At 31.6% G+C, this 23,460-nt stretch overlaps 1 protein-coding gene across 9 annotated transcripts in view; it reads left to right on the plus strand.

Annotated features, from left to right (window-relative positions):
* Positions 1–23,460, plus strand: part of LOC134685075 (catenin delta-2-like) — a 56,436-nt gene that overhangs the window by 16,381 nt on the left and 16,595 nt on the right. For 8 of the 9 annotated variants that reach the window (XM_063544473.1, XM_063544470.1, XM_063544475.1 and 5 more), the window contains 5 exons: positions 2,902–2,931; positions 3,714–3,870; positions 5,008–5,225; positions 9,308–10,269; positions 10,648–10,809. In XM_063544473.1, the coding sequence (XP_063400543.1) occupies positions 2,902–2,931; positions 3,714–3,870; positions 5,008–5,225; positions 9,308–10,269; positions 10,648–10,809 (1,529 nt within the window). The remainder of the gene's footprint in view (positions 1–2,901; positions 2,932–3,713; positions 3,871–5,007; positions 5,226–9,307; positions 10,270–10,647; positions 10,810–23,460) is intronic. The other variant, XM_063544476.1, reaches the window with a different exon arrangement.

Here is a 23,460-nt window from a genome sequence, read left to right on the forward strand (position 1 = left end):
GGTAAACATCACTCAAGTCATCAACATCGTATAGGTAAACACCACTCAAGTCAGCAACATCAGTCATAAAGGGTCAATTTTGCAAATTCATGTATTTCTGCTGTTTCCATTACTTTCCTAGTTTGTAAAAAGACTTGCTGTTATATATTTACAAACTCTTTGGACAAAAAGGACATAATTTTTAAAGTATCAGAGTTTTAATCATCACAGCAATCAGGCTAACAATTTAATTTGCCCATTTTCCTCTTTTAAAATTAGTTAATCATTGTTAATTCTATCTATTGGCATGAATTTGCAAAAGATAGGGAAAGCTGCCAAATGGCTATTTTGTTTTTTGTCTTATCAGTTGGTTTTATAAAAAAGCACTGATAGCGCCCCCTATATATATATGTCATTGTTGTTTCAAATTCCATTTACATTCTCAAAGTCTTTAACAGTATTCAAACACTTCATTTCTGTTAAAAAGATACCTTACAAGGGGATTTAGGTCAAACTGTTGTGATTAAGTTTAGTCACTGTTCAAGTGTCCACCAGGGTTAATTGATCTCTAGCTCATTGATCAAAGATCTTTTAAACTTTGCTACTTTTAAAATTGTCCGTACATTCCATTACAGCTGTGTATACAATGAAGATAAAAATACCACCGCCATCAGAGCATATCCTTCACTGCGCTGAAGTTGTTTAAATTTCAATTATGTGACACATGTAAATAAAGATAAAAGATTGGTTACGCAAAAATTAAATATTTTCAGACTAAAATAAGCTTTGGCATAATATGTGGTATTATGTGGTCAAAAAATTAATTACTTAATGTGATATTTTATTAGATTAAAATTTTGGAATTTGTTGGGCTTGGGTTTATTTTATATACATGTAGTACTTGTAGTCTTTATTTACATTAAATAAGTGGATTGGTTTTAAAATAATAAGCGTAACTTTGTCAATATTTTTCGTGTATCCTTTATTGTATAATTAGCATGTCATTCTGCAAGGTACCTGTTTATGTAAATATTTTATCTTGTACATTGATAGTGCAATGTTATGACCAAAGAGGTAATAAAACAAATAAACAGATTAAAGAACACTTTAGACCTGAGTGGTAGAACACACAACAATTGTTGTACAAATGCAGAGTTCTTCAAAAATGGTGGTCTGAGGATTTTGACCACCAAATTTTGCAAAGGACTCAGACATGATTTATTGTGTTTTGCAATAAAATCAATGGTGATAGAACTAGCTGATTTTCGTAAAGAACTACTCATGAAAAGGTTTAACGAAATTCTGCAGATGCATTTGCAATATCCATCGCCATCAAAATATATTTACCAAAATATAAAAAAAGAATTTACAGTTCAAATCCAATCTTAGAAGTTGTTTTTCTGTGTTATGTATTAGTAAGAATGTGAGTTTGTTATTGGCTCCAAATTTGAAAAATATTTAAGTTTTAAAGTATTCCTTCCAGCTATCTATTGACACCCAACACTAATATTTATATATGGTTATAAAATCATTACAAATAAATTAGTTCGTTTATTCAGAAATATACATGTATCTTGTGGAAGTTGTGTATATATATGATCTCCCCAAAATACATGTATCTAATACCTGTAGCACTGTTTCCCTAATATATAGCACAGCATTTACATATGTTTTAATTTAAAATCTATTCCAAAAGCAGCTTGAGAATACTGTATCTGTGATATTGGAAGTGTTAGTTTAATTAAAGGAAACATTAAAATGTTGATACTTTAAAATATAACCTTTTATAAATATTTACAAGAAAATTTGGTTTAAACTACAATTTAATGCCGCTGCACAAGACAAAAGGGACACTAAGTATTACCCTTTCTCAGTCCGTCTTTCTAAAAAAAAAAATCCCATATTATAAGCAAGCTTTACAAGGGTCATTAATGTTCTCAGACACCTTCTTCTTTGATTTATTGAAAATATAGCCATTTCTTAAACTGTTGCTTGCAAATAATTTTGTTTGAAAAAAGTGAAGCTCTAGTGGATATAAGTTAATTGAGGTAAATATGGTTCATAGCTTTTGATATAAATATTGGGGACTTTATAAGTTACAAACATAAACTCAACCAAAACGCACAAGGTTTTGTAGATATAAGATGACTTCTACAAGTTTGATCAAAAGTTTGAAATTTGATAACTCTATAGACCATGAGTATTATATTGTGTGTTCTGTTATAAAAGTGGCTTAGCGCTTTATGTTATACTTATTTTTTTGTTACTCAAATAAATGCCTATTCATGTTTAAAAATTTAAGGACTGAAATTGCATTAAAAATATGTACTTCCCTTTGTTATGAGATATTTATGTCTTGGAGTCTGCACAAAGGAGAACACTAGGTATACATTTAGGGTATATTATTGTTTACTGTTCTCGTGAGAAGAGCTTTAAACCTTTTAAATTCAGGGATAATTATGTTATTGGCAAAGAAAGAAAATTTGAATTTAAAACAGGATTAAATTACCAGGTCATAGTAAATAGTAAGTTGTCCAGGACATTAATGTCACAGTTGTAGCACTCCCACGGGCATGTAAGCTTCTTATTGTCAGTGGTTCGTAGGTCTTTCAGTCTGCAGGTTCACGTTCCTACTTCTTCCATCACATTTCATTATGCACTGTATCAACTATGTCATGTTTGTGGTACATATTTTGTATTCTTTGTTCCTTTGAATAATAAGAGGAAATAAAGTATATTATTTTTTTGCAATTTCTAACTTGCATGTCAAGTCACATGGGCTCATCAAAAGATTCAGTTGTGTCCACCTGTGTATTAGTCAAAGAAAAACATCTATGTAATAAGGATACATTACATGTTAACCTCCAAGTATTTAAACTTGTATACAACATAACTTTAGATTTTTTTCTTCTTTATTTTTAGGAGAGAGCTTGATAACAGGGGCACATTTGGGTAGGTTTAATATTTCAAATGACATCTTACTGCCATGAAAATGGTCTCAAGTTGAATAGTAATACACTTTGATCAGAGGTCAATAGTATTTTACCACTCAAAAATTCAGTCATTTAGTTCATACAGCATGTTTATCATGTATATAAAAACATATTTAAGAAAAAAAAATAAAGAAAAAAATAATTTAGGGACTGAATTTGATGAAACGTTTACTATTAAACTAATAAATTTGCAGGTTTTAATGATCATGAAACATTTTTATGACATTTTATTACTTAGAAATCTCTATTTGAATACCAATATTGAAATTAAGTGTTATTGCGCCCTATGCTTTAGCTATATGCACATATATATTTTTTTTATGTGTGCTGCTGCAGAAATACAATATTATGAGGTATTTTACTCTTACACAAGTAACTGCACCTCTCCAGTTTTGCAGATTACTTGGAGCAACCTTACAAATGGTCTGTGAAATCAGACCTATTCAATGATATAGTTCAATAAGATGAGATACAATAAAGTTTGCTTATTTGCTGCCAGCCATTTTCTTCAGTTGATATTTTGAGATAATTTGTAAACAAACAAGGATAGAAAAAAAGTATATGGGATATCAATCCATGACACAAAATGATTATGAGCACAACAAAAAAACTTGATCTTTCTTTGCTGATCTTCTTCATTATGATAAAAATCGTTAGATATATATTTGCTTAAGTTATATGCCAGTCAAAGTTACTCTTCTTCATTTGCCACATTAGAATAATTTTGTTGCTTTTTTTCAGAGAAAACAACATGGATTACGTGGAGGACCCCTACAGTGGTGGAGGGAGGCAATTGTACAATGATTCCTACAATCAGGGTTACGACCCACATTACATGGACCAAAGGTCACCTCACGCATCTCATACATCATTACAAAGTAACGACAGAAACAGAATGGTAAGGGCACAGGTTTAGTAACTACAAATGATGATACCAACATCTTCCATACCTGCAGCCAGGGGGGGGGGGGGTTCTGGGGGTTCAGACAAACCTCCCCTTGAAAACAAATAAGCACTGTTAAAGTCAATGTTCTGTTCGAATTGTGACTGATAAAGTCGAGATTGTGAGTCCAACGAACTCCCCCTTGGAAATTCCTGGCTACGGGCCTGTCTTCCCACTTGTTAGTAACTATCTGATATTAGAGACAGATGTAAAACAGTGAAGACCTACAGGAACTTATCCTCAATTAAAAGAAAGGATAGTCACTCAAGATATATTACTGAGCTTACAGAAATAGTAATACAAAATTACATGTATGTAAACTTTGCCACTGGATACTAAAACACCAATCCACCACTATCACCATCAATGTACTTGTCCAAGTCATTGTAAGGGGAAGACTAAAATAAAGTTTTAGTCGACTCAATTACATATTTTCTATCTGTTACTTTTGACTAAGTTCTAGACCCCATTCTCAGTGGTGGTACAAATAACCTAGATAAGGGGTTACCTGTCCTGTCTAGTAGGGTCAACTACTACAAAATGTATGACAGTAACAGACTCTTATTAGGTACTTAAAGATTAGATAAATGATTGACATCTACATGTACAAAAACATCAAATTGTGTATTGGGTTATTGATTTTTACCTCAATTTTGGAATATTTGAAATCGTCTTATAAATCAAAACATGAATGATTTCCTTCTAATTGATTTATGTCAAGACTTTAAACATTACTGGCATTTAAGAGTAATGACCCTGTAAAACTGAATTTAAAAGAAATGCACAGTAACCAACATTTTGCAGTTATGAAAGTTGTTTGAAAAATTCAAAACTAAAGTTTTGTTTTGATAAGGCAAGATATTGTAGCATTATTGTATCAGTTGACATAGACATTGTTTTTTTTTTAAAATGGCTAATGAATTGATTGATACTGTATGTGAATTAAAACTAGGACTTTGTAAAAGAAAAATAACTCATATGAAACGGCTGAATGTCAAAAATATCTGTGTAATGTACAGAATGTTAATATTATGTTTCGCTAATAATAATAAATTTTTGATTGACAACATGCATCTTTTTGTCTCATTTTAGGCACAGAGAGAAAACCATCCTAATGACAATTACACATCCTACTCCTCATTAGCTAGACAGCCAGGGTACGACGATATGAGAGGATCGCCGGGAACACCCACAAGGTTGAACACACAGCAATATGCTAGCGATTATTATAACGATAACTCACCTCGCTACAGTTTGGCCTCTAACGATAGCTTCCAGCGACCTCAGCAGCAGTATCATTATGATCCTAGGTAGATGGGTTATAGAGCATGCTCAGTTAAGATCTAGGTGTGACACAAATGACCAGAAATCATTCTATTTTGAATTTGGACTCAAATTATCGAAGTTAAACTTAGAATATTTGTAATGATTTCTGGAAATGACTTGTCAGCCTAGCCTTAAATGAAAATGTTCAGTTAGGTGTCCCACCATGCAAAAAATTTAAATATTTTATGTTTGTTGATTTTATTCATGAAATTAAATTGAATTACTTTTGAAAATGTTTTAAAAATGTTAATAAAAGATGTGTTGAAAGAGTTGTTGAAAACATTTAAAAAGTACTTGTAAAAAGTAAATAAGTCAGTCAGTAAAATTACAATAAAGGATTTAAGTTAGTATTACATTGCATTTTGTAGCATGTTTTTCAGAACGTGTAATTAATTGTAAGCATATAATCAAACACATTTTGAAAAAAATTGTACTGTATATCTAAAACAAAAAAGTTGTCATAAGAGAATGAAATGCATTGTGGGATTTTTGTGAAGTGTTCTAGGATTATAAAACATAATTCAAAATCATTATCTCCTTCAAAGACTAAGAAATATATCTTGGAGTGAAATGAAAATTAGTTTTAGAACGTTTTAATCTGTGTCTATTCATGTTTACAGATAGAAAGGGGGAGATAAATTGTACATCCCTTTAATAAGCTTTTATTAGCTCACCTGGCCTAAAAGGCCATGTGAGCTTTTCTTATCACTTGGCGTCCGTCAACGTCGTCGTCGTCGTCGTCTGTCGTCGTTAACAATTTTTCAAACATCTTCTCCTCTGAAACTACTGAATGGATTTGAATGAAACTTAATATGATTGTTCCTTAGAGTATCCTGCACAAAGTGTGCGCTTCGATTTTTGATCCGTCAAAAAACATGGCCGCCGTTACTTAAAATAGAACATAGGGGTCAAATGCAGTTTTTTTGGCTTATATCTCAAAAACGAAAGCATTTAGAGCAAATCTGACATGGGGTTAAAATGTTCATTAGGTCAAGATCTATCAGCCCTGAAATTTTCATATGAATCAAACAAACCATTGTTAGGTTGTTGCCACTTAATTGGTAATTTTAAGGAAGTTTTGCAGTTTTTGGTCATTATCTTGAATATTATTATAGATAAAGATAAACTGTAAACAGCAAAAATGATTAGCAAAGTAAGATCTACAAATAAGTTAATATGACCAAAATTGTCAATTGACCCCTTAAGGGGTTATTGTCCTTTAATGGCAATTTTTCACAAATTGTTCATCATATTTGCTAACTTTAAAAAATCTTCTCCTCTGAAACTACTGAATGGATTTGGATGAAACTTGGCATGATTGTTCCTTAGATTATCCTGCACAAAGTGTGTGCTTAGATTTTTGATCTGTAAAAAACATGGCCGCCGTTACTTAAAATAGAACATAGGGGTCAAATGCAGTTTTTGGATTATATCTCAAAAACGAAAGCATTTAGAGCAAATCTGACATGGGGTAAAAATTTTCATTAGGTCAAGATCTATCAGCCCTGAAATTTTCAGATAAATCAAACAAACCATTGGGTTGCTGCCACTTAATTGGTAATTTTAAGGAAATTTTGCAGTTTTTGGTCATTATCTTGAATTTTATTATAGATAAAGATAAACTGTAAACAGCAAAAATGATCAGCAAAGTAAGATCTACAAATAAGTCAATTTGACCAAAATTGTCAATTGACCTCTTAAGGAGTTATTGCCCTTTAAAGACTTTTTCACAATTTGTTCATCATGTTGACTTACTTTAAAAAATCTTTCCCTTTGAAACTGCTGTATCAATTTCAGCCAAACTTAGGCAAAATGAGTTTCAGAGTATCTAGTATAAATTTTATATTTCATTTCCTTGTATGTCAAGAAACATAGCTCCTATGGCTAAAATAGAACATAGGAGAAAATGATTTTTTTTTGGCTTTTGAAGAGAATAGGACGATTTAAAGAACATTTAAATAAATTGAAAAGCCAAAATAATCATTGATGAGAGATTAAACCAAAAAAATTCAGGTGAGCGATTCAGGCTCTTGAGAGCCTCTTGTTCATTTTGGAGAAATTCTTTTAACTTGTTAAAAAATAATCGTATAATTAATGTTTTATCATTAGTCTTCAAGGCAAAATTTTATTATGGGAAGGATTAAAAGAATAACAGTTTTTCACCAGGTCACCTTTTTAAACTTCATTTTTCATGTTACCAAAAAATGATACCTCTTTAACTGAAAAATTTTCCTATTATGAAGAACTTTTGAGATATTCTAAACTTAAAATCCAAGTATGTTGTTGGTAATATTTATAAGTAATTATGTGTCTATAATTTATGCATATTTTATAATCCTGGAAAACTTATTAATCATGCTCATGATACTGCGGATTCCATTGTATGGAAGAGGGATGAAATAATATTTACACTGTTGTCATCATTTACATCATCTTCTATTACCATTGTAGTTAACTAAGAGATGGGGATTTAGTGTAAACATATTTTATTAATTATATTCAGGTACATACATAGGCATTTACATAATAATACAAGTGAAATAATTAATAGGATTCAGAAACAAGCCCTTAGCTTATATTAATCTAAGAGATGGGGATTTTCTTAACTCTCTCAGCCATGATTTGTTTTTTTTAAGTTGACAGATTTTGTTTTTGTTTTTGATAATCAGTAAATAAAAGTTTTATGAAAAAGAAGAAATTTGCATGTGCTATCTATGAAATAAATTTGTTGACCTAAATAACATGAAAAATATTCTGGTTAACTATATTTACTTTATTTGATTAATAGTAATTAGTAAGGATAGTTAGTAGTCACAAAATGTAGTTTTCATCTGATAAGCTAGTGTCATGAATTTTGACAAGAAAAGGGAGATAACTTCCATTTTATTTCCCTTTGAAAAGCTTTCAATTATTTGAAATAAATCTTTTAAAAAAATTATCAAAAAGTTTATAAATAAGATTGAATTTGAGGTTGACAGAATCCATATGCATGATATGTAATCATGTATTATATGCCTGAAAAAGTAGCATGCTAGTGTATCAAATATAGTAAAACTTAGGCAACTCAAATTCATTACTTTAGAAAAAGGGTGTTGAGAGAAAAAAGAAGAAAAGTATCCATTGAAATTATAGCTTTGCAATAAAAATCTACAATATAATAAAATGATATAATTTGAGTTGCCTAGGTTGCATTTATGAATGGCTATGTTAAAGCATTGAAGTGTAGGACTGTTAGTTTTGCAAGCCACTGTAGTTATTTTAGCAAAACTTGAAAGACTTCATATATACCCTTAAAAAAGACAGTTTATCTAATGTTAAATATTTTATGTAAGATAAGTTTAGTAATTTTTAGTGTTAAAGGGTTTGTTGCCTTCTTTCAAGTCTGTAAATGAAAATTATGTAGTATTACGGTTTTGTTAAAAAATTCTATAAGTTTATTGTTGGTCACTTATTGTCATAAGTCTAACAAGCTGAATACACTTAGGTTGAATTAAGAGAGGCCTTCATTCATAAAATCTGAAGATTAATACTCTTTTTCTCATTAATTATGTAGAATAGGAACATTGCTTTTATATTTATATTAATAGAGACCAACTATTTTAAAATATTCAAATTTTTAAATCTTTAATGCACTGGTGTTATACAAGGTGCTTTTTAATTAATATCATTTTGATTTGAGTACTAACATTAGACCAAACTTTGTGTTATCTTAGTGATTTGTTAACAGTTATACATAATTGCTGCTTAAAAGTTTTGATTTTGGATCTTACTAAAAAATAAAGCTTAAAATAATAACCTTTATTAACTTATTTTCATTGTTTATAAAATGATAAAAATGATTAATGCAGACAGTTTTAAGAGATACAATAATATAAAGTGTAGGAAATTTGTACAGTATAGAAAAACTTAAGAATTGAAAATTGGAATTGAAAATCTTTAAATAATGTTATTTTAAAATTTTCAATAAAATTTTACAGTTTGTCACGGATAAGTAAAAAAATTGTTAAGTATGGTGATCAAGTATTTTACAGAAACATAAGTCTTCATGAAACATTGAATATTTCAGGGACATGGGTCAGCCAACAGAACAAGTATCTTATGGTGGACCTCCAAACGATCGCTATGGTGATGTGTCTGCTTTCAGTGAACATCCACCAAACAATCCTCATAATGATTCTCATGTCAGTGACTCTTTCTATCGGGACTCTCCTGTTGGAGAAAGGTACAATGTTCAGAAAGGAATCCCCCAAAATGACCCATACCATGACGAAGGTTATGGGGCTCCCTCACAAGAACGTTACAATGAACAGCCTTACGGTAGTGACCCAAGGGGAATAGATGGATACAGGGATGATAATCGTTATGTCGACCAATACGGTCAGCCTCCAGATGATAGATACATGCCTCCAGAGGATAGACTTGCAGATCTAAGTCTAGACAACCCAAGGAGTCCCCATGATGGCCATGGTCCTGAAGACTACAGAGGACATGATGGTCCCTTGAATGATAGCTATGGGGACCAACCACAACAAGAACAAACATTTGGGGATTATGATGACAGTCCCTACAGACCTGAAGTCAAACATCATGGCCTTCCATTAGTTCATCAGGACCCTTTTGCAGACGATCCTTTCCAAAGTAAGGAAAACTTGGCCAATAGAGACCATTTTGATGGTCCAGGGAATGATAGGTATAGAGATAATGATAGATATAGAGATGAAGACCCATACAGAGGAGACCCTCCGTCTGATGAAGATGACCCTTACAGACGGGGTCCACCAGTTGAAGACTTCGGGAGAGAGCCTCCTGCCAATGACCCTTACTTAGGCAGAGGGCCACAAGATGAAGAAGAGGATTCATTTATAGGTAGAGGTCCCCCAGTTGATGACAGATATAGGGATGAGGACCCCTACAGTGGAAGGCCAAAACCAGAGGATAACCCTTATGGAAGTCGACTCCTACAGGATGAGGATCCTTATTCAGGAAGGCTACAAGATAGACAGCCATCACCTACCAATGACAGATATGGTATGAAGTGATATTGTTTTGGTTGATAATAAGTCACTTAACTTAAATAAAGTTCATCTTTTGTTGAATAAATTTTAATACTCAAATGTCTACTGATAGTCCAGATTCACAGGGGAAAAAAATAATAAAAAATGTTGATTTAAAGATATTCACAAATAAACACCATAAACTACATGTTTAAAACTGAATACAATGACAAATTTTGTTTGATAGAAATAAAAGCTGGTTTGCCTAAGAATGTTTTAAAAATATGTCTGGGATAATTTCGACATTTATATATTCCATATTTGTTACAATGCAACCAACTTAAATGAGAGAAAAAACCTTCCATATTTTGATACATTCTTTCTGATATTTAATTGTACAAACTAATTTTAGGTGGTCCCCCTCCTGGTTATGTTGACAGATACAGTGATGAAGATCCTGTCAATCAACAACCCATGTTTGATGATCGTATGGAGAGGAGCAATGAAGGCCTAAACATGGCACCCCCACCTCAAGATAACTACTCTGATGGAAGACGAACACCTTCAGATAGAGGTAGGAACACTTTATGACATAACCTTTGTGATTTGATCTTCCTATCATCCAAATGAAGGGATTTATTTAAAAAAGGCATACAATTTCCTTTGTCCTTGCAAAACTCTTGATTGCGTTGTAAAACAGTTGATCATAATTTCTCACTGTGGGAATCACTTAAGCTTACTGAGTCACTGATGAGAATCACTTATGCTTACTGAGTCACTGATGGGAATCACTTAAGCTTACTGAGTCACTGATGAGAATCACTTATGCTTACTGAGTCACTGATGGGAATCACTTAAGCTTACTGAGTCACTGATGAGAATCACTTAAGCTTACTGAGTCACTGATGGGAATCAATTAAGCTTACTGAGTCACTGATGAGAATCACTTAAGCTTACTGAGTCACTGATGAGAAGATTATCTTTTCTAATCAACTTGAGAATAAGGTTGGAAAAATACGTGGGCATGTCATCAGTGGGATCTACTTAATTAAATCCCCCAGAGCACAAAAAACAAAAAGCCATAACTCTCCAACATCTATATTGCCAATTGGAGTTGCATCCCTAGTTTTAGTATAAATGACTATACATGATATGTTAAATGCTAATTTATATATTTGTCTAAACCAAATGGTACCATTTGTACATGCATGCTTTACATGTCTTTGTGTTGTTGTTTTGAATTGGTTGTCCTTTTAGCAAGCAACTTAATCAGTCAGGGGACTTACTGAAATAAGTGATTTTTAAATCACTTATTTGAGTAGCAAATTCGAGGTTTTGTCACAAATTGGGATTTTGTAGTTTTTTCAAAATTTTAAACACATAGGTTTAAATAACATCTTTTAATTAGTAAAATAAAAAAATATGAACTTTTTGCTTCTTTTAAGTAGCAATGTTTATGCCTTTGATGCTATCATTTACTTGAAAATTCTATGTTAGTGTAAAAAATGCTATAATAATGGCTTTACATAATGAACTTATGCTTTCATAAAAGATTTTTAACAGCAGTGGCAGTATTTTTCCTGTGAAGTTCAAGGTTTCGTCTTTCAGATTATGTAATAAAATTCTACTGTTCGCTATAAAAAATTCACTGTTCAGGGGTGTTGAAGTTAGTGGGGGTTATTAAAATAATAATACTTAAAGAAGTGATTTTTGGGGAAGAAATTGAGGTCTGATACTTAAACAAGTGATTTTTATGTCATTATCCTAGATTCTGTACAAGGTCATCACCTGAAATGACCTGGTCATCATAGACAACACAGATGTTGGTTCTGATAAGTTTAGAAACATAATTAGTCCCTGGATCATTAGTATTCTATATTTAAAGCTACACTTATATTAAATCACTTCTTCTAGTGATTAATTTGTACTACTTAAATAGGTGATTATTAAAGAAAGACAACTCTAAGTTCCAATCTTTATGGAAATAATGTTACTTGAATCAGTGATTTAGAAAATCACTTGTTTAAGTGAGTCCCCTGACTGTTAATATTTTTGTAACAGATATTTTAATAAGTCTTTTAAAATTTGTTTTAAAATAAAATGTAATTATCATGCATTTAATTTTGTGCAAGGAGAGACAACCCAGTTTGTCACAGTTTTCTGATAATGTAGGAAGTCAGTTTTGACAGGAATGAGGAACTGTACCTCAACATTATTATTAGGAAAGGAGAGACAACTCTACTTGGTCTAAAGTTTCCTGTTGTCAGGACTAGGGAAAGTGAAAAAGAAGAAAAACACACAGGAAAGAGGAACTTTTAACTATGGTTCAAGATGCCTTCTGTGTATTTGTTGTAAGAAACTTTGGCAGTGATAAATTAATTGTTGTGTGTCTCATTAGTGAGTTATTTCAAAATGTCTGAAGATCAAATCCTCATGAATATGCAAATTTTTTTATGGAATTGTGAATTGTTGGACATTTTTTTTTATATAAATGTATGTTTATGTTGAGTGAAATGGGGAAGTGAGAGTTACTTTTGACTTTTAACACTTCAGTTCAGTTCAGTTTAGTTTCCCATATAATCCTCCATTAATTGTGGAGCACTACTATAGGGTATCATTTTGGAAGACCATATGTATGCACATGGTAAACATAAAAGTATCAATAGAAACACCTGAAAGTTTAGAATGTGTCTTATGTTACAAAGAATTGTGCAGGATTCACAAGATAAAAAATGTGTATAAAGGTGCTAAACTGTACAAAGTCCACAAGTATAAACTATGACACATTCCGTCTCTTCATTCTTTACTTTATGACAAGAGGTTAAAAGGCTTGTTGAGTGTATGTAAGTAGATCGATGGGAAAAGTAGTTGCATGTATGTATCCATAACATAGGAACAATCTTTAACTAAACTATAAACTAAAGAGTATAAATAGTCCACAAGAACAATTATCTTTCAGGATGGTAGATTATAAATTATAAATGATCTGTTACGGCTGGTGTTAGCCAGTTGAACCCTTCAGGAGCACCTGAGATCACCCCCAGTTTTTATGCCCCATTTATGGGCATTATGTTTTCTGGTCTCTGCGTCCATTCATTCGTTCGTCTGTCCCGCTTCAGGTTAAAGTTTTTGGTCGAGGTAGATTTTGATGAATTTGAAGTCCAATCAACTTGAAACTTAGTACACATTTTCCTTATGATATGATCTTTTTTATTTTAATGCCAAATTAGAGACGTTTCCCATTTTCACGGTCCATTGAACATAAAAAATGATAGTGTGGATGTTCTAGGGACACATTCTTGTGTGGTGTGATTTGTCTTGCTAAGTCTAGTTTTCCATATAGCATTTTGAGTACTATTATTTAATGGTCTTTTTTTTAGCCATGGTGTCATTTTATTATCGACATATGAGTTAGAATGTCTCATTTGCATGTCTAGTACATGTATCTTTTGACCCTCTTATAGCATGTACAGTTTTGATTTTGATGACCTGAACATCTTAAGGTCAGACCTGTTAAAACAACAAAATGCTGTCAAGTGTCAAATCACAGCTTGCAACAATTGATTTTCTAGTTCATTGACTTTACATGTATACAGTTATAATACTAAGAAACACTGATCAAGGATTTATGTATTGTAATTCAACTGGAATTTTGTGCACTGTTTTGTAAAATAAATTTACTAACTGAAAGTTTCTGATTAGGTAAGGAACTGAAGAAACAGTTTGATCTCAATTAAACCTACCTGTAAATTTCTGCTACCTTCTCATTTGATCTGGGTTCTCCAAATGTAAGTTCCCTCACAGAGTTAGTTGATTATGTTAAATGTACTGTTATACCACTGTCCCAGGTTAGGGGGAGGGTTGGGATCCCGCTAACATGTTTAACCCCGCCACATTATTTATGTATGTGCCTGTCCCAAGTCAGGAGCCTGTAATTCAGTGGTTGTCGTTTGTTTATGTGTTACATATTTGTTTTTCGTTCATTTATTTACATAAATAAGGCCGTTAGTTTTCTCGCTTGAATTGTTTTACATTGTCTTATCAGGGCCTTTTATAGCTGACTATATACAGTATGGGCTTTGCTCATTGTTGAAGGCCGTACAGTGACCTATAATTGTTAATGTTTGTGTCATTTTGGTCTTTTGTGGATAGTTGTCTCATTGGCAATCATACCACATCTTCTTTTTTATATAGTTTTTTCTCAATACACTTTTCTCCATTGCTAATGTCGTAATGAACAGTTCAATTTTATTCAGCAAGTTTACAGTGACTAAAGTTTTAATCTACTACATCTATTTAAAAGTTTAGAATAGCAAAATGCAAGTAGTGTATGATTAGCAGGAATATGAGTGCAACTTTTTTTTCTGTTTTGTAATAGAATGCATACCTGTTATGTTTTGGTCAAAATGAACTTTTTTTTTATTTTATGCTTGAGTGTCATAGGTCTATACATCAGAAGGCTTTGTAGTATATAACACTGGTATTTTGTTGTAATACTTCTCTTACACACAAGTTGAGTCATGTAAATAATTATGTTTGATTAACTTGTTTGATGGTATAAAACATACTGTAGTTTCTTATATTTTGAAGGTGACCAATTTTTGTGGATTGAGGTAAACTTGGATTTTGATGAATATTTGATGTTGTAGTTAACATGTAAATTGATGGTTTACCCACAAAATCCACAAAAATTGTTATCCCTCAAATAACTATGAAATCGCAGTCATAACAGCAGAAGACAAAATGGAGTGTAAAAAAGAATTTTGATAACTTATTTTACAACTTGACTTTGAACCAATCATGCCAGTGTCAAGTGGAAAATTTAATTCAATCTCCCTAACCTACGGATGCTCCAGATGATGTAGACTTAAATGTTTTGAATTGAGGTTTCAGGCTTTTTTTCTATTAAAAATATGTTTCAGTTTAAAAAATAAATCTTAAATTCCTAAATTCCTAAATAAACATAGATATCACTTTAAAACAGTAATGAATATTCTAATGAATGAAATTGGATGAGTTGTTAGATATGAGATGAAAAGAAAAGTGTATTATTACGTCTGATATACTTATTAAATCTTACACTCTAGGGCTTGATACTCCTTTGTGTCTATATTTTTTATGACATGAATGACTTAGATTATTTCTTGCCATTTATTAAAAAGATATAATATGAAATTATTTTAAGAAGAAAATTTATGATGACTTAAGCTGTTCATTTATTATGTACTGAATTGAAGACACACACATAACTAGAGAATGGGACCACCTCCCATTCTCTAGTTATGTGTGTGTCTTCAATTCACATTGGCTTTCAAATAACTGACTGCTTGTACCAATGTCAACTTTTTAGCTCATTACGAGAAAGGGGGCAGTCATCATCCTCATTAACTGGATCAAATAAGATATATTGGTGGCCTTTGGTTGTTTTCACTCTTTGTGTGAGTTGTTGTCTCTCTAAAACATTCCCCATTTCCCAATCTAATTAAAAATTGATCTCACATCGCTCCCGTTTTCTGATATGTCTTGTGGGAGATGTAACGAAACCCGCATTAGGTCACATTTGTGTGACCTTGTAGGTGTGTCTTTTTCGACTAATGAAAATGAGTCTTTGACGATCTTGAAAGTTTATGACGAGGTAAAGGGATGTAACTCGTTTTATTTATGAAGTAATCGTCAAACCAAATAATTAATAAACTTTTTTGATTGGCTATTAATAGGTCGTCAACTTATTTGCATATCATTATAAATTCATAACTTCCAGTTCACTCACATGTGACCTCAAAGCGGGTTTCATTAGATCTCCCACGTGACATATCAGATAGGAAGCGATGAGAAATCGGTTTTTAATCAGATTGCCCATTTCCATTCTCACTTTAATTGATGTGTTTAGTTGCCTTGCAACAATGGTCAAGTTATTCTTATAACCTGCAGTCTTTCTTTTATTTTGTTCTTGTAAGTCATTTGCTTTGTTCTCATGCACGAACAAACATTTATCATGGTAACAGGTTATACCCATGTCCCCATCCCCTTATAATCCCAATGTTATTATTATTATTTCACTCACACTAGGTCAGTTAAGCCCATTGTAGAAAATTATAGGCGACATCTGTTTTTATAAGATTTATATTTTCTGTAAATATGACCCCATAAACTGATACTAGGATAAAATATCCACTTTTAAGCACTTAAGTTACCGATTATCGTATATATATCAGCTGCATATTTTTGCTGAGATATTCATTTCGGGACATTTTTGAGCCATGAAGATTGTGGTGAGCGGTGAGTGAGTCAAACTTATAGTATATTTTATTTTCCAAAAATCTGAAATTGTTAATTTCATCTTAAATAATTTAAAATTATACAGATGGTGTATTTTAGATTCAGTAAGTTAAGATTATGAAGATTATGGGAATATTTTAAATTTTAAGATGAAATATATGATTGAAATTTTTCTGTAGTCGTAAGGTAGGGATATATGTTATAGGGGTTGGTGAGAAAATAAAAAAAGGACCAAACAACCATACAATTTATGAAATGGATTTTAGCAGTCATATGTAGTTTCTTACGGTTCAATCACTCGAAGGTGAATTTGAAAAAGATGTAAGTTGCAGAAAAGCATCATGAATGCATGGTTTCTGACATTTTTTTTATATAGATTAGATGGTTGGTCCTGTTTGAATGGTTTTACACTAGTAATTTTGGGGCCCTTTATAGCTTTTTGTTCGGTGTAAGCCAAGGTGTAAGCCAAGGCTCCGCTCCGTGTTGAAGGCAGTACATTGACCTATAATGGTTTACTTTTATAAATTGTTATTTGGATGGAGAGTTGTCTCATTGGCTCTCACACTACATCTTCCTATATCTATTTAAAAAAATAGATTTACTGTTATTACAATTTTAAATTATTTCTTGTGATAAGATACTTTTAAGAAGTTTAGAGAGATTTAATATTGAAAATTCTTAATTCGATTTAAATTATCTAAGTAAAGGTAATTTTGACCTGAATCAGTCAGCTATCAGATTGAGAGAAAACGAACAATAACTTCTCAATGTATAAATAAACAAACAAATAGAAAAGCCCATATTTATCTACGATAAACCTTGTCAGTAGGAGAAAGATGTGATAAATGAAAAATTAATGAAAATCATTCACGCCACATTTAACCGATGTTTGGCCTCAGGCCAGTTTGATGACACAAGTGCATGGTCAGATCTAATATGCAATAGTGTTATGGCTTGTTTCACAGATAATTTGTGAAGATTCTTTTTATAAGACAGTGCTGGATTTTAAATATTGTATTGTTCTTGTGAACGTCTGTGGAATGTTTAGAGAGATAATTACCGGATAATAGCTCGGGGTTTATTAGTCGTAATGGAGGATATAGGTCATCCTTATACTTATAATGGTAGGTAAAAACATGACAACATTCTTTTCTCATTAGTGATAAATTTAAAACTTTTGAATATAGGATATTTTTTACCTTGATGCACGTTCTTATGCATAAATCTGCTTCTTGCAAAGAGAACTTTAAAAGTCTTCAATCTTGATTTAAGAAATTCATAGTGATTTATATTTTTATTTTTTGCTATAATTATGTATTCAGAGCGAAGACTTTTTTGTTTTTGGAATGAAAATTAGAAAGAATATTTATGTTATGAACATTTCAAAATAAGTTTGAATTTTACTTTGCAAAATTTCTAAAATGGTGTAGAGTTAATTGACTTTTTAAGGACAGAAGCATACTTTTAACATTTATATCATTATTTCTAAGTTAACCAAGCTAAGGCTATTTGATGTATCTGTAAATTCAAGTTTCTTCAGTGGATCTTTCCCTAAAACTAATATTTGTAAAAAAAATATAGGTGTATTGCTTGTCAGAAGAAAAAGTTCAGTTGGAAAATGTTCAATAAAATTAGTAGAAAACCAAGGATATTATATGTAAATAATTAAATTATTAGTTATCTGATTATGGTATAATATTATTCATTCTGTTTTTTTTTCTTTAATCTATGTATGATTCATTAAACATGATAAACATGACTGTTACTTTTGTTTTAGTCTATGATCTCATTCTGTTTATTAAGTGAAGGTGTAGTTGAGGTCAGACTATTGTCTTCGTTAAAGCATGCTTCCAGCATTTCCATATTTGTCAAGTTGAGTCTATTTCTGTATCCACAATTCTTCCTTAATAAGCATGATTCAGACTTCGTTTTCCTAATCTGTGGCAGAGCTGAACTTCTGACCACGAGTATTGACCGGCTTCAAGCAACAATTATTGACCAGCTAATCTGAATTCCTGGTAGAATCCAAATTACAAGTGAAGCCGAAAATGAGGCTTTATAAATAGATAAAAGTGTTTCTACTGTCAAGTGTTAGTTTCTGTCAATAAACAATATCACACACCAAATCAATTTCATTAACTGGTGGTAGATTTCATATTTGTTTTGTTTAAAATTAACTAGTGCACGCTTGACACCTTGTGAACAATTGTCTTTTGTCTTTGTGCATCCGTACTGCATTTACAAATGACATAATCTTACCTGTCTTGTGTAAGGAATATTTAAGTGCAAAAGCGAGAAAAAAAAATGAATGAAAGGAAATAGTTTGCATTCTTCTATTTAATTAGTAGTGTCTAGTTGAAAATGAACAGGTTTAAATCAATTTACATTTGGAGAACTTTTAATTTTGTAATATAGTCTTGAGTAAGTAAAAATATTCCCCAGTTGCAAACATATAAAGATTGCTGTTAGTTAAAGGCAAATTATCTTTATAAGTATTTTAAAATAGTTTGGACATATGTTGGGGGTGACTAAAGTCATTTTAATTCCTGAGCTTATAACCTTGCAGAGCAAGATTCATTGAACAAGTTGTAAAATAATGAATATGTTATTATCAATTTGCAGTCAGACCTTTTTATAAATAATCATTATAAAAATTCAATATCCAAATTTCTTAATTCAAATTTAATCTTTTTTTTTGCTTGATAATTTTGTTGAGTACAGTAAATTTTATAGTTGTGGGAATCTAATTACATAGTTTACGATCTTAGACTCCATTTTATTGAACTGATATTAACTGTGACCATTATCGTAATAACACATGATATTGACAATTGTAAGGTCTCTGATTTATAGTGTGTTGATGACAAGGGGGAAATTATACCCTTAGTACAGATAATAGGAAAATGAGGTGCAAATTGATACTTCAAGACCATACTTAACATGGACTTGTTTACATTAAAGGGGATGTGTTAGTGTTGAATGAAATAATACCAATTAATAGAAGAGAGAGGGTAGAAACCTTATAATACAAGTATATAACAGCCTAGCCAGGTTAACTGTCAGCATACTAGTACAGTATGCGTTTCTTTATAAGGTAACTTTTTCCCCCTAAATTGTCTGAAAAAGACTATTTACTGGTTTAATAGTAATTACTTTTAAAAACTTAACTATATACTGGAAGCAATGATTTTCCTGTACTTTCTGTAAAATAAAACATTTATTTACCATGTTTTATACTGACTATGAGTACAAAATTTGTGTTATTTTTTTCTCAGCCTGTAAATAAGTGTGTCATTTTTTTGGGCTAGTCTGGGAAAGGCACATGTTGCCTCTTCAGGCAGTTTGGAAAGTTGGATATTTTATTAGCCACTGTCTCTTGATATTCTATCTAAAGCCTTCAAAATGTGCATTAGGATTTGTGTATACATTTCAAGGATTTTCATAGATTGAAAAAGGGTGACCCTTTGTAAATTTTCAGCAATATTTTTTAATGAAGAATACTCATTTTGTGAAATCAACACACCTTGTTTTCAACTTAGATCTTTCCAAAGTTGTTAGAATGTTTGCATTTCTTTGTTTTAACATTTGGAAAACATTTGTCTGTTTAAGCTAATGTCTCCAGAAATAATAAGTTTCCATGGTTTTTCTCGTAGAATGATCTTTCTATTCTGACAATCAATAAATGCTCCCTTAAGCTTATTGAATGCTCCTCTGTAAGCAGCATTGAAGGAAAACACTGGGCCAAGTTACATTATACTCATAGTTACAATTTGAAATCAATGCCATATAAATGGAAATGACAATAGCAGGAAAATGGCCCATTGAGAATGAAATATTGCTTGAAATCTATGTTCTTAAAAACTAGGAGAAAAAGGGGATGCTTCTGACAGGAATTGTATGGATATTCAAGAGAATAATAATATATTGTTTTATAAAGTTTAAATTTTGTTTTATAAAGTTTAATATTTGTTTTATAAAGTTTAAATTTTGTTTTATAAAGTTTAGATGATGTTTTCTTTTTTAAAAAGAGTGTAAACCATGTATCAAGTTTAGAATCATTACACATCAGATAAAATAGTTTAATCTCCCCAAGGCTATAGAGATGACCAGATATATTTATTGTTATTGACAAATAACATACAGAAAGTTTTATTTTAATCATCTAAATAGACCTTTCCTGTTGTATTACTATTGAATTAAATAGTGATGTGCAGTTTATACTATAATACATATATTTTGCAGACTTTTTCTGTAGTAAAAACTTGCAAGTGCAATGATAATCTAAGATAGAGAATATTAAAAAAAAAAATGGGCAAAAATTGAAATATATCAAAAGTAATATTTAAGGCACCAATGTATAAAGATAGTTAACATCACAACTTTCTTACAATAATACTTTGTGCAATACTGCTGAATATGGTTATTTTTATCGAAAGAAATGTTAATACATATTCCTGAGTAAAAATCTACATCTTTCAAACTTACATACATGTTTACCTACAAGAATAAAGTCAACCTCATAGGAAAACAGTGAAAGCAATTATATGAAAGTCAATTGAGGTGGAATTTTTCAATGAAACTTTTCTGTTTTCCTAAGGCGGGTCGCCCTATAGTGATCAGTCTGTCCGTCCTTCCGTCTGTCTGTTCGTCCGTAACACTTTAGTGTCAGCTCTATATCTTGAGAACCGTTATGATTTCAAAGTTTTCAGTTGACAACCCCGTGTCCTGTGGTAAGGATCGTGTCTGCTACATATCCATTTTAACCAACACCAGAGGGTGTGTCATGATGTATGTACAACTTCCTAGGTCAAAGGTCAAAGTCAAAAACTTTAGTTTCAGTTGACAACCCTGTGTCCTTTGGTGAAGACCGTGTCCGCTCTATATCTTGAGAACCCTTATGATTTCAAAGTTTTCAGTTGACAACCCCGTGTCCTGTGGTAAGGATCGTGTCCGCTACATATCTAGATAACGGTTATGATTTCAAAGTTTATACTTGACATCCATTTTAACCACCACCAGAGGGCGTGTCATAATGTATGTACATCTTCCTAGGTCAAAGGTCAACATAAAAAAAACTTTGGTTTCAGTTGACAACCCTGTGTCCTGTTGTGAAGATTGTGTCTGCTCTATATCTTGAGAACCGTTATGATTTCAAATATTATACTTGACATCCATTTTAACCAACACCAGAGGGTGTGTCATGATGTATGTACCACTTCCTAGGTCAAAGGTCTGTCTGTCTGTTGGTCTGTCCATTGCTTACAAATTTGATCCACACTATATTTTGAGAGGACAGCTGTTATTATTTCATACTTTATACCTGACAAACATTTTCAACTTAACATATATATTAACCAACACCAGAGAATGTGTCATAATGTATGCATCCTTGGTCAAAGGTCAGTACGTCGGTCTGTCCATCCGTTCGTTGTTCTTAACAAATTGTGTCCGCTCTACCTCTCGAGAACCGTAAATATTTCATACTTTATACTTGGTGGGTCATAATATATTGAAGGCATAATTCTAAAAATATGTGACAAATATCAATTGGGCAGCACCTTTAAACATATTGTTCAAATATCAATCCATATATTCAGAAGTCACCTTAGAGTAGTCAACAATGAGTTCACATCATGCAGTCATATCACTATTATACTATGAAAGTAAGTTATTTATCAGTTTTAACTTAAAATCTTAGATTAAAATCACACGTGAGACTAAGTAATAACTTCAAATAATGCTTCATATCAGATTATCCATACAACTTATTTACCCCACGTTATTGACAGCGGGGCCCACAGAGATGGCTCCCATCTCAACTTTCATTTGTTACCTGTAAGAAGTCTTTGAGAAGACACTTGTTTCATATTGCATGGTCAAGCATTTTAGTCATCAGAGGAAAACATGAACATGATAAAGGGAAATAAAACTAACATCAAATATTGAAGAGTGTAAAAATGGATCAAATGATTTTTTTTTAATATATACATGTAAAGTGTTCTCTTGTATCATATTGCATGATATATAGGGGTTACAAGACATCTCATATGAAAATTTCAAATACAGACTTTAAATTTTGTAATTTAATTGAAAAAGTTTCTATTGGGACGTGTGAGGAAATGAAATGCCTTTTTCTTGTAATTCAATACTGAGACTTTTTAATTGCATGTCATGAAATCATTGCTTCTTCATGTGTGTGAACAAGTACATGCTTTCTATGTAAAATGTTTTTCTTGAGACGCATATTGTGTATAGGGTAATAAAACTTGTCATGAATAAGGTAAAAGTTGCATATAGGGTAATTAAAAACATGTTCAGGAATAAGGTGAATGTTGCAGAAGTGAATTTGCTATTAGTTATTTACTATAAGTTTGTAAATAGTACATGTTTTTACCCAAGGGCACAGACCAAGAATTTTGTTTATTTACAAAATATAAATGTTGACATTACACAGGTATTCCATCTTACCTGGATAAGAACCAGGTGTGGGCCGGGGCCTAATGAAAGGGGAAATACATGTTAGATTTCCTTAGAATAAATAGGTAGCTTTTCCTAATTATATAGGTTACGATAGTATACAACTGACCATTTACGATTAGAGATTTAAATGGGGATTTAAGCCTGAAAGATATCTACAAAGATAAAAGTTTAAATATTGCATGGGAGGAATATATTTAAATGGATGTACTATTAAAGTGTTATCAGAATTTTAGAGGTCATTCCCTATTTCACTTTATTTACTTTAGTAAATTTACTGCAAGAAAACATTGTATAGTAACCCCAGAATGACTTGAATAAGTGTGAATAATCACCCTACATGCTTTTAAAAGCTTTTTTTTTTTTTTTTTTAAAAGCAACCTTTGTTCTGTTCAGATACTACAATTAATTATATTTATCATAGTCCTCAAGGAATTTCATCATTTATTTCATTATGTATCCCGTATCA

Source organism: Mytilus trossulus, chromosome 9, assembly GCF_036588685.1.
Source record: "Mytilus trossulus isolate FHL-02 chromosome 9, PNRI_Mtr1.1.1.hap1, whole genome shotgun sequence".
NCBI classification, from domain to species: Eukaryota; Metazoa; Mollusca; class Bivalvia; order Mytilida; family Mytilidae; genus Mytilus; species Mytilus trossulus.